Raw genomic sequence first — 13,200 nt, forward strand, 5'->3', positions numbered from 1 at the left:
GAAAATCAACCTTATAATTATTTTCTGTGTTGGCCAATGTCATAATTGGTATAAAATGTATATTGAACTGGAAGTTTTCTTTATTTTAAATGATAACATTTGCTTGGTCAGCCATAATTGTCACAATCAAGTGGTCTTTTTACACTGTAGTTTTCTCACTGACTATGGGTTTGTTCTGAGAATGAGCCACACAAAGTATCGTTGGGGAGATGAGTTGTCAATTTTATGTTTGTCAGTCTTTCATAAACCAGTATACCTGTAAAAAGGGAATTTGTAACTAATAATCACACAATATACACAATTAAAATTGTATGCATTTAGATTTATTTAGTACTGCACATTAATCATTTTCCAAAAATATGTAGCAACATTACATTATATAATGCTGCAATACTAAAGTAATTTACTAATTAAAGGTCGCTGATGTGTAATGGATGTGGTGTCCACCTAATGATTTGGAGGTCACTGGTTTGATCCCCAGTGTGGGAGCATTCTTAAGAAATCTCCAAGAGACACCCAAGTACTGGTTCTAGGCACAGGAAACGAACTCAAGAGCATTTCACATACATGTACGTAGTTAGTACTTTAAATTTAATCGAACTAAAAATGGGTTAAAACTAACAACTGAAACCCTTATTAATACATTTTATTTTGAATCAAGCAAATGTGCAAATTCATTAAAAATAATGAGTAAAATTTAAAAATTCTACTATAAAGTAATCATGATAATTTAGATCATTTTCAGAATATTTAATGATGTTAATGATACAATTATATATTCCCTAAATGATAAAAATAAAACATGTAATGTTAATTTATGCAAAAAACGTTTTAATTTTATCAATATCATGGTAATTACAACTAGATACAGGCAATTAGATCAGAAACGTTCATTAATTATATTAACCCATTCATGCCTAGCGTCCAGAAAAAAAGGACATTGCAAACAGCGTAGACCCAGATGAGACGCCGCATCATGCGGCGTCTCATCTGGGTCTGCGCTGGTTGCTTAAAGAAATTTCTGTAAGAAATATTCTAAATATAGAAATAAATATACCAGACACCCCTACTTTTGGAAATAAATTGATCCAATTTAGAAGGATGGGAGAGTCCACTGGGCATAAATGGGTTAATGAACAACCCAGACCTTTGTAGTGATTTATGGTCACTATTTGATTAACGTTCTATACATGACCTGTCATAAAAGGTATTTTTTAGCCAGTACTACAATCGGCAATGATAGTCTGTATTGCATACATATTCCAACGTCTATTATCGATTCGCTTCCTCAAACTGAACAAATATTTAATGTTTACATCGCGAAACGTAATGCATCCAGTTTCACTTTCGGTTTGGTTGGTTTTGTAAACACCGTAATTTCATCTAAAAAATTGGATGATAGGGTGATTAAATAATAATGGAAAAGTAAATCACTTGGATAATAGGTCAAAATGCAACACAAATGAACGTTAATAGTGCTCTTAATATCAAAGTTTCGGTAAAAAGTTTGGCGCTAGTTCAACGCGCATGTATGCAGCCTCATAACAATAGACTGACAACCTTTTGGGTAGTAAAGTAGTAATACAAGGCAATATGGCGACCGTTAGCCACGAGGCCTATCTTACGGAGGAATCCGAGATAGCCGATGTATCACGATTGAACATACTTAAACTTAATTCACTTTAATAAATGTGATACACATCCCAAGATTAAGAATAAAATACAACTTACCCCCACCTTTCCCACCAAGCGTCAGAAAGTTACACTAAAATAAATGTTATATTTGTTAGCACCTTATTATGGTACTAAATCTGTATACTCTATACCGAGACGTAGATAGAAATTTTCACTTTCTGCTATATAGTTTTTAGGGTCTCGTATAAACAAAATCTCCAACGGTAACATCGGAATAACACAATATGGCCGCAGTTACACTTTGGGACTTTTCTAACGCAACTCTTTTCAAACTTGAATATCTCAGTAATGAGTTAAGATTTTGATTTAAAATTATACACGTGATCATTTGACTATATTCTGTGTAAGATAACGATACAATCATTCATCCGTGACAATCGGGCGCTTTTGCTCGTGGGGAAGGTGTGGTTCATCTGCACGTGAAAATGGTGAAACGCAATATGATTATAATTTTAGTACAATGCCTTCATTTTAGGTGGATTGATACACCAGGAAAACATCAAATTAATTCTAAAATCAATATGTCTCGTATAAAATTTTAGGAGCGCAACAGCGCGAACGGCATGTTGCAGGCTACCTTCCCCGATTGCTGAAGTATCCGATCGTCGCGGATGAATGATTTTATCGTTTGCTTGCACATCCTGTAGTCAAATGATCCCCTATACAATTTTAGATCTAAATCAAAAAATAAACTCGTAACTGAGATATTTAAGTTTTTAAAAAAATGCTGCGCTCGAAAAGTCACTAAGAGAAGTACAGCGCTGTATAATTCCAATATAATTTCACTTTCATCATTTTCGGTAGGTTTTTACACCAGGAAAACATAACATTAATAAGAAAAACAAAATGGCTCGTATGAATATTCATGTTGCATGCCGGTCGGTCATTAAATCTTGTAAGTTAATGCGTTTTACTTTTCACAGTGATTTTTATAATGTGTTATGTTTGATATTTTAATGTTGATCAATGTTAATAAAATTTACATGAAGTATTAGATAATTGTTGAATTAGTCTAAGTCCAAATTTCAACAAAATCCGTTCTTAAAGGGAGCTATATTGATTTGAATACGTGTTGCGTTAGAAAAGTCTCCAAGTGTATTATTTTATAGCGTGTAGCAATGATATTAATTAGTAAAAACATCATTTTGAATGAAAAATAATCAAGTTATAACGAACAATCAACTTCTTTGGAAACAAATCACTATCAAATATATATAATTATATATAACAAGGTAGTCAACTAAAAATGACCAGAAAACAGGGGGCATCGCTTTGAACAGCCATAACTTCACCAATTGTGCAGCGATTTCAATGAACTCGGTTTTATTCCACGCAGAAATAAAGTTCCTTTCTGGGAATGTACATATCTTGCATTATGTTTACAAATGGTTTGTCAAATTTTAAGAAATAACACGATACACAACTCAAGTGACCTACTCGTTATCTGATCTGATGGAAATGATGCTGTGTGAAAATACCACGTGACTTGACATAGCACATAGCGGACTATTTTAAATCTTATATATCCATAAGCCACCGCATTATGAATGGAATTATGTGAAGATTTGACCTCTAACTGAGAAAACGTAGTACAAAGTGGACTATGTTCATCATGCAGAAAAAAAATAATCCGCGAGATATCAGGTTTAAAGTATCTTAGAAATTTCAAAAGTATAAACCTTAGTTGTTCGCTTGCGAACAATTTTTCATAATGATATGCAGGCACGTGCCTACACTGCCTACGCACAGCTACGCGCCTGCAGGATTTCTTTGTTATTGTTCGTTTGGGTGTGACACATGTTCGCTTGCGAACAACTAAAATGATCTCACGAGAGCACGCTAAATAACTTTTTGTCAAAATCGCACACTATTTTCCTTAAGAAATCTGATACACGTTGTGAGGTTATTTCTTACAAATAGCGTGCGTACCACATTTTAAAGAAGGAAAAATATGAATTGATGATACAATTTTTTATAATTTAATGTTATAATTACATGTCCGAATTGATACGGTTCTTCAATATATAAAATTACTACATTGTGGCTATTTTCTCTTTTAATTGTTTTCAATGAAATTGTCTTTATTCATCATGACTTCCTTCTCCAGCAGATGCTTCTATTCGGCAAAAATTCAGACCATTAAACAAGACTGACCATACAAGTAGGTTGATCTATAGCTATTTAAAACATCACAATAAAACCCCCGGGTAATGGTCAGCTGTGACCCCCGTGTCATTATTTAAATATATTTTGTACAGGACTAGAATACCTTTTCATAGAAAACAAAACATTTTGGCAATGTGATTTAAAAGGAATAAATCGTTGATCATTGCTTTAAAAAACATTCTGCTATATCCGCTGACAGATATGTGTTAGACTTTGTATTCGTAAAAACCGATGCGTGTATTGCGCGGTAAATATTTTGAGCCTCAGCATGTTATTTTTCCATTTACTGACATGTGTCACACTCAAACGTGCAAGAACAAAGAAACCATGCAGGTACGTAACTGTGCGTAGGCAGTCTAGGCACGTGCCTGCACATCATTATGAAAAATTGAAAAAGTAAAACGTCCGAAAATGCAAAAAAGAATCGAAGGCTATGGAGATTACCCCTAGAGAATTCAAACATTTATTTTTTTTTACATTTAACTCGTTCAACGAGTTTATATTCAAAACTAAGAAAGCAAGCGTAGCCTTTTTACTCCAGTCAAATGCACCCTCATTGAAGGGACCTTTTCACGTTTTGTAAAATGACAAAAATAACAAAATGTTCCAGATTGGCAAATTTCCGTTGCAGTTATGATATTTGTGAGGTAACAGTAATACTGAACGTTTACCATGCTTTAAAATATCCATAATATGCTTCTTTCGACGATTTAAATACCTGCAAATTATCAAGCGTTGCAACGCGAAACGATTGAATAATTTGGAGAGTTCTGTTGTTATCGTTATATTTGACACTACGAGGATTGCTTATATAAAATATAGAATGCAGCACTCATTGTATAAATACGGATGGTCGAGAGGTTTAAGCGTTAGACATTTACGTCAGGGTACAGTGGTTCGAGCCCAGTCGAGTTTTTTTTGTCTATCTTTAATGTTATTCTTGTTTTTTTACCGGACCGTTTAAGATCCAAATGTTTAAATGTATCAATATAAAGCATTTAATGACAAACTTCAATACATGCAAAAATATGTAAAAGGTCCCTTAAAGGGATGTTTTCACGCTTTGGTAAATTGACAAAATTGAAAAAAGTTGTTTCAGATTCGTAAGTTTTCGTTTTAGTTATGATATTTGTGAGGAAACAGTAATACTGAACATTAACCATGCTCTTATATAGCCATTATAAGCATCTTTTGACGATTTTAAAACCTAAACATTATAAAGCGTTGCAACGCGAAACGATTGAATAATTTGGAGAGTTCTGTTTTTGTTGTTAAATTTTGTAAAACTACGAAGATTGCTTATATAAGGTATAAAATACGTCAAGATTGGTACTCGGCGGAATAGCTCAGTAGGCTAAAGCGTTTTTACTTCAGGACTCTGGCAGGACTCCAGGGGTCACTGGTTCGAAACCTGCTCCGGGCAATGTTCTTTTCCTTTTTTTAATTTTTTTCTTGATTTTTTACTGGAGCTTTTACGATCCAATGTTTACATTTATCAATATAAAGCATTTAATGAATATTTAAAAAAATGCCAAAATCTGTGAAAAGGCCCCTTTAAAGAATAGATAGTGCATTTTTTAATAGTATTATGTAACCTCTCAAGCGTGTGAACGTCAACAGCTGGACCGAGGGGTCAATCGATGGAAGGTCCGATTGAGTCTTATGCATGCAGAAAAACGACCCGAAACCCTGTTTGATGAACTGAGCGCTTAAGGAAGCGCTTACCCACTTATTCAGCTTATACTCACATAATTGCTCATTATTCTGCAACATTAGCATCCTGCGAGCGGTCTTTAAGCTTTATGAAGCGTATTAAGACATACATTCGCTCTACCATGGGTGAGGATCGCCTTACAGCGCTTGCAGTGCTCCACATCCACCGGGAAAGTGTATCGGACATCAAAAAAGTGATCAACACTTTTGCCTTTACCAATAGTCGGGTCATGAAGTTCCTCTAACCTAACTTTAGCTTTGCAAGTGAATTGCAATATGTTGCCAAACCTGCATTTTTGTTAAAATGTTTTTAACGAAACGAAATAATACAAGGAGTGTCACTATCAAACAACTTACATAGCCACGATTGGCCACGTTGTTAAACGTCAGACAAACGGACGGACGGACATACAGATAGACAGACGGACTGACAGAAGGATAGTCAGACAGACGGACGGACGGACTGATGGACAGACAAACAGACAAGGCAGGCAGGCAGGCAGGCAGGCGGGCGGGCGGGCGGGCGGGCGGGCGGACGGACGGACGACAGACAGACAGTCAGACAGACAGACAAACAGACGGACGGACGTACGGACAGCAGACAGACAGACAGACACTTATTATCATAACTGATAAATAGCATTTAAGCACTGCTAAAAGAAACAACGATAAAATCAACAACGACAATACAAACGTTAAGTTAGTTATAATAACATAACATAGACAACCGTGAAGCATTCCTTAGAAAATATATAAACAACAATGAAACACTTCACAAATACTTATGATTGGGCAATAGTTCTGGCATGCGATAGCAGACATCAACTTCAAAGATTTCAAATGATTCAAACTACGTCTTGAACGTTTAAATGTGAGTTGTTATAATGCCTAAAAGGTTTTCTCCACTTGTCGATTGCATATACCGGGTATATGGAATGAGCTGCTCAATAACTGGCCGGAACCAGTTATAGAATTTGATTAAACGCAGGGGTAATAAGACATTGCAAAGATCCTGTTTTTAATGCATGATTTAAAACACGTTACATAATATGCGACGCAATCAGCATATTCTATATAAATTGTCTACATTTGTACCCTCAACGTTTGTTCCAGTTAAAAACTTCTACTAAAACCTAAATCGTCATTGTCGTTTTCAGCATATAAAAGTATTTACTTTTATATTTAAAGCGTTCATCACGTAACAATATACAATATGATCGAGTTTCCATCCTTCTACGTGATCTGGAATTGTCATTTTGAGCTAACAAATGCCGAACGTATGTTTAAAGATTAACTGGTACTCAAAGGGTTTTGTTATATGAAATAGATGAAATGCATAAATGCTGAAAATTATAATACATAGCAGTCACTAATATGTTTGACAATTGAACACTATTAAAACCAACTTTGTCACGACACTTTCCGGCTATATTGGATTTTCTGTTAGAAGCAACTTTCTTTAAACGAAAAACTACGTGAAAAAGGAAAGTGTCGTCCAAGATTAGCCTGTGTTCCCCAGAACGAGGCTTAATTAACATGCACACCAGGGGAGCGTTTAAATATATTCTTGTCACGAAGTTATAATTCTTACACAATTTGTATTTGTTTTTAAAACGCAAAATATTAACTTGATAAGATTTAACGTGTCGTAACTCACTTTCGAGAGCTTTCTTAAACGTGCAACACGTTTGTCACTGTTATGTTAATATTAGAATACCGAGCAAAATTCCTACTCATATTTTTTTTTAACTTCCATATTGCTCGATATATATTTTATTTCTATGTCGAATTTTTAATTCCGTTTACCGCGGTTTTATTAAACACGCACTTAGTGTAATCAGTTTGCGGTATATCTTATGGAAATTCTCTGAAAGATGAACACACAAACATGTGTCATTTATTGTGGTTTCGTAATGATATATCGCACTCAATCTGCTTTCCGTGTCGGTAGTCCACAAAAGTGGTAATATGAGATGATACTTCATTCTGTCGTTGCGGCGCATAAACTAAACAAACTTGGCTTGATTATATATGAGTCAACGTTTAAGTTGAAAGTATAGTGGTTCGTATTTCAGTAAATGCAGCGCATGCGATCAATCGGTTTCAACAGTAGACCTTCAGCTGCATATAAACCTACTCCCCCAGTGGGAATTGTCAAGGTTATGTTTTTTTCTTAATCCTGTAGGTAGTTGGCATTCCTTGACACAAGTTAGCATAAAATAAAATAAAATAAAATAAGAATCACGTGTGTTATACATAAATAAGTAGAAGATAAGTATTTAAGTGAAATAAACTGTGGTTATAAGGGAAAAGGAATACCATAGTAGTTTAGTTCGTGTATTGTTAGTCATAACACAGTTAAAACACAAAACATTTGGTAAAATAAATATATGCATGAACACTTTTTTTGTAAATTGATTGTACATACATATATTACGACATGCATATAATCATTGAAATCGAAAACAATAATTCCAATTCAAGCTTTTGCGGAGAGATTGAGCAAGTAATTAGACTGATGTGTCCTTTGCAACGATCGACTAGCGTACATTTCCTTATACAAGTACATGATTTAAGAAAAAATGTATAAATACAAAAATACAATACAAATATACATTCATCTGCGCTATTTGCTTAAAGGAATTTCTGTAAGAAATATTCTAAATACAGAAATAAATATAGTAGACATCACTTATTTTGGAAATAAATTGATCCAATTTAGAAGGATGGGTGAGTCCACTAGGCATAAATGGGTTAAGTATGGTAACCCTTAGCCAGTGTAAAATAAAACTATAATTATATATCGACATCCGCGGCGACTAATCATATGCAAATATATGGACCGATACAGCTATAACGTCGACGATTTTTATTGAGGAACAACAGAGTGCAATGTGTGTCAACTAAAATCGCCAACAAAATATGGTCGGTAGTCCGACTATTTTTTGACGATTTCCAATTCAATAAGAATATTCAACGACATGCAGATATCTTCCAAATCTATATTAAATTTTCTTCAATAAAATAATTTCAGTTAATTTAAAGTCTATTTAGCAAATATCCCTTCATAAATTTTTGCATAACTTCGTATGAACTTCATCTGATTATAATGAGTTAATTTCAATGAAGACATATTTAGTTTATGACATTTAATTAACAACATTTCATATAATTTGAAATACGACAATCAGTGAAGCTACAAATATCAAGGTCGTGTTAGAAACTGTTATGTAAACAAAAACTCCCGACTGTGATGTACGACCATAGAATATCTGGCAGTTTACATGTAACCGTGACTTCCTTTTAAGTTAACTACTACCTCAATATAATAATTTATGAAACTTGTAACTATCCCTGTATATTCAGATGAGCATTGGTTATGTCAGATACCTAGATACAGTAAATAGATATCCAGTCATGCATTATTAACACTGACATGCTTTTATCGCATGCGGTAATTAAAGCCTTGTCATGCATACGGCAAAGGCTATTTAAGGGATATCATTTACAAAAAAAATCGTTAACAATATATTGCATCACAATTTTCAGTGCATACGTACATCTCTTAACAATAGACTTGACGCAAACTAACTCATACATGTACACTTTCGATCAACGCCAATCGCGTGCTTGAAAAAGTTTTTTATAGTGGGTACTGCTTCTATTGAAACTAGTCTGTGTAATGCAGAGTATTCAATGTAAGCCGAGCTCTGGAGTTTGGGGAAACCGGGCTTAATGCATGTGCGTAATGTGATGTTAAAGATTAGCCTGCGCAATGCGCTTTAAATGGATTTTCTATGAAGTGATTTTTTAAGGAAAAAATCAATGAGTAATGATAAATCTGCGTGGAAAACACTTGCTCATCTAGGACGATATTTTACTCACATGCATTGATACCAGTTTTCCCTGAACTTGGCTCATTTATGTAAAATTGTGTTTATCAAATTGCTCATATTCCATAATCATTTATTAAGAATGATTTGTAAATTACGTAAGTATCATTGTGTCAAGTACTTAAGATCGGTTGTTAAAGATATTGCTAATTCATGTTTGTTAACACGAACAACAAAGCGTATCGTAAAGTTGCCCATTCCCGAAATCTCTAACACATTGCTTATGGTTGTTTGATAACAGTTCCTGGCTAATTTTCATAATGCAATTACCAGATGCAGGTAAACACCCGTCTAATGCAAGTAAACAAATGGGCGTTGCTCAATTAATTGGTAGTAGTGCAATTTTGCGTTTTAATGCAAGCCCATGCGCTGTTGTGTCGCGTCCTATTCAGTGACTAGCATGTAGATAAGCATGTGTGTTAATTACGCCGCGTTATACAAAAATATTCCTTATGCCATGTGCGACTAGCTTAGCTCCAAACTGCCTGAGCAACCGAATAATCTGATCAGGAGCTACGCTTTCCGCCATAAAGTAACTTCTGACCAGACTGTGCGGATGCGATAGCTGGGCTGTAGCTATTATGGCCGCATATTGTTTAAGACTCATATGAGCATGACGTAAGACAATTGAACTTCACAATAATGCTCGTTCCCAAACGTTTCTCGCATCTTTAATCGAATATCGTCACAATATCTATCGGAAATTTATGCTAGCATCATTTTTTACACATTTCAATTTTAGATCAATAATCTCATACAGGCATCGACGTAAATAAACAAATACCAACGTTTATTTTACACGGACTATGATAACACAGTCAGGTATTTGTTTCTTGTGCTCTTGTTCGCATGTGCTGCAAAAATAGCGATTCGACACTCGACAGAAATAGTCAACGCCACCACCGCTACTGCTGCTGCTGTTGGCGTTGCTGCTGTTGGCGTTATATTTGCTACAGTACCAGCAGCGCTGAACGTTATCATACATCGAGTACATTTTACGACGTTTGATCTCAGCTTGAACATGGGTCTCAGTCGCAGAGTCCGATGTTTTTTTAGAAAAATCATTAAGTAAAACGTCTGGTTTTGAATCGTCACCATAAGATTCATCGTGGGCTAAGACACCAAGTAAAGATTCTGTATTATCATACTCACATTTAACACTGCCAGTAATGTCACTAAATAACTCTTTAGGTTGTGTACTGTCCTCGCCAATGTGTCTTAAGTCGATCGGATGTGTCTTGAGCTCATAAAGGCATTGATCACCATTTTTGTCCGCCACTTTGACTTTGGTCTGGTTAGGAACACCGTCTGCATCGAAGAGATTGAGTCTCAAGCCAACTGATTCAGAGTCAGTAACTGATGGTCTCGGGAGAAGATGGTCATTCAAGCCACATGGAAAACTTTTAGGTCTTTTAGGTATTGAAGGCATCACAATTCTATTGACGTGTCCGCATTTTGTACACGTGAATATGGCGTCGGACGGAATTCCATCTCCGTTCAGTGGGTGATCATCGCACCATTTACGTGCGAGTAAAATCTTTCTTTCAATAGAATTGTTACTGGATATCATTGTAGATTCGGCAGAGGCGCTACTTCCGATTCTGTCAGAAATTCCGGTTACAGTTCTAAAAGACGATGGCGAAGAAGACGATGATGAAGAAGACAAAGACGAGTTTGGACTTTCGTTTTCACTGTCTGCCATGAAAGTTCCCTTACTTACCCTTACAAATCCCGAAATACCTGAACTGCTCAAGATAGATAGTCCAGAATCTGGTCTCTCGCGACCGGAAAATGGGCATATAGCTTTGTAAGCTGCATTGAAATGGTCGCATGTGCAACTTCCATTGTCGATTTCGGAATCGGCTCCGCTTGTACCGGGAACATTGTTGTCTCCTTTTGAAAATCGTGTAGACGTCGGATTCTCCTTATCCTTCCGGCGCATGGCGTTTCTTCGAATCAACCTATTTCCGGCACGGTCCCCGCTAGCCTCGGCCATTGTGACTGTCGCAAATTCAGTTGTTCTTGTACCGATGTCGCAAATTCAGTTGTTGTTTTACCTGTAAACATCAATTTGACTTGCAATAAGTCGTGTTTTGATTGGTGTAAAGATCAAGATGATCTACAATAAGTCGTGTTTTACCTTCTAATACCTTAGTTATTATTTTATTCATAAACTTTAAGTTTTTGTCTACATATTAGAGCCACTGAAAATAAGTGGTAGCATCATTAAGATAAACATCATTAATAATTGTGTAATAATTGGCAAATACATGTTCATCGTGCTCATTTAAAGAAGGAAGACAAATGAACCGACTGTACTGACTATGGAAACTTAAATAATAATGGTTGAACACGAGAAAAGCAACAATTTTGCAAAGAAATTACGAGTGATAATACATATTCTAGTAATTTACACATCAAAACAACTTTGACATAGACTATGATCAATGGCATTATGTTTGAATATGCTATATTAGTGATTATTAATTTATTATATATTTTGCGTTTTGCGGTTAAAATCAATATGAGATTTGCACAAAGTTTTATATTTTCCTCAGATTAAACGTAAATAATAGAAAATACATACACGAGAAAGCCCTATATCACGCTGATAGTAATGAAATGCATAAACTATAAATGTGAAAAAGAAACTTTTCAAACTTCCTCTTTCGATTTAAAATCTCGACACAGGGGTAAACGGCATGTATATAGCTATAACAACAAGGGTATTTATTCAATTATAAACCTCATAATGATCCGCAGTAAACACTCAATGTGTTAATGATCCGCCAAAAATACAACTAATCTAATTACCTCAGAAAAATGCCTTATATCCTATGTTAATGATCAAACAAGTGTAATCCACCCGAAAAGGCAGCCCTATACCATGCGTTATGGAATGTGATATACAAAACATTGAGTACTAAATTTCTCAACCAATGCTTCACATTGCAAAGCGGCAGAATGCACGCATCAATCTACATAGCAAATAAAGAATGTTATCTCGGTCGATACCTTGAGCGTGTTGCAGCGTAATTATTCTTCGAGGATTATATGCGGCACACGAAGACATGCATCGCTTTTCTGACAGGAAATTCGTACGGCAAACAGTGAAAACAAAGCCTTTAAAGGGGCCTTTTCATGTTTTGGTAAATTGACAAAATCGAAAAAAGTTGTTTCAGATTCGCACATTTTCGTTTTAGTTATGATATTTGTGAGGAAACAGTAATACTGAACATTTACCATGCTCTAAAATAGCCATTATATGCATTTTTTGACGATTTTAAAACCCGAAAATTATAAAGCGTTGCAACGCGAAACGAATTAATAATTTGGAGAGTTCCGTTGTTGTCGTTACTGCTTCTTGAATAGGATATCATTTAAAATGCTGTTGGGTGAAACCAATGTACATTACCATTACAACTCCATGATCGAAGGGTCCTAGATAAGCGATAAAAGGTCAGAAATCTAGTAAAATAGCACTGTAAAATATACTGTCCGGATAATTGGAGGCATTCATTATGAACGAAAACCCGTATGTCCGAAAATATAGAGTCGCGGAAAAAATATATTTTGGCTAAAAAATGGGGTGTCCGAAAACTTAGAGTGTCCGAAAAATTAGAGTTATTACGCTAAACTACTTGCTTTAAGGTTACGCATGCGCAATTAATTTCCTTCTATATTACATATAAAATAGTTGAAGTTCGATATCAAGTTTTACCATGATCAAGCA

At 35.2% G+C, this 13,200-nt stretch overlaps 1 protein-coding gene across 3 annotated transcripts; it reads right to left on the bottom strand.

Moving 5' to 3' along the window:
- Positions 1–7,897: 7,897 nt before the first annotated feature.
- On the bottom strand, positions 7,898–12,567 carry LOC127838682 (uncharacterized). 3 transcript variants are annotated; one of them, XM_052366556.1, is made up of 2 exons: positions 12,483–12,567; positions 7,898–11,524 (listed from the first exon to the last, which is right to left on the bottom strand). In XM_052366556.1, the coding sequence occupies exon 2, from the start codon at positions 11,461–11,463 to the stop codon at positions 10,258–10,260; it is 1,206 nt and encodes a 401-aa protein (XP_052222516.1). In that variant the 5' UTR covers positions 11,464–11,524; positions 12,483–12,567; the 3' UTR covers positions 7,898–10,257. The 3 variants fall into 3 exon arrangements, with proteins under 3 accessions (XP_052222516.1, XP_052222514.1, XP_052222515.1); XM_052366554.1 differs by lacking the exon at positions 12,483–12,567 and adding an exon at positions 12,282–12,422; XM_052366555.1 differs by lacking the exon at positions 12,483–12,567 and adding an exon at positions 12,055–12,150.
- Between the last annotated feature and the right edge of the window lie 633 nt (positions 12,568–13,200).

This window comes from Dreissena polymorpha, chromosome 7, assembly GCF_020536995.1.
Source record: "Dreissena polymorpha isolate Duluth1 chromosome 7, UMN_Dpol_1.0, whole genome shotgun sequence".
NCBI classification, from domain to species: domain Eukaryota; kingdom Metazoa; phylum Mollusca; class Bivalvia; order Myida; family Dreissenidae; genus Dreissena; species Dreissena polymorpha.

Bases quoted from the DNA above. Each gene is read 5' to 3' on its own strand.
- LOC127838682 (XM_052366556.1), bottom strand. From the start codon at position 11,463: ATGGCCGAGGCTAGCGGGGACCGTGCCGGAAATAGGTTGATTCGAAGA.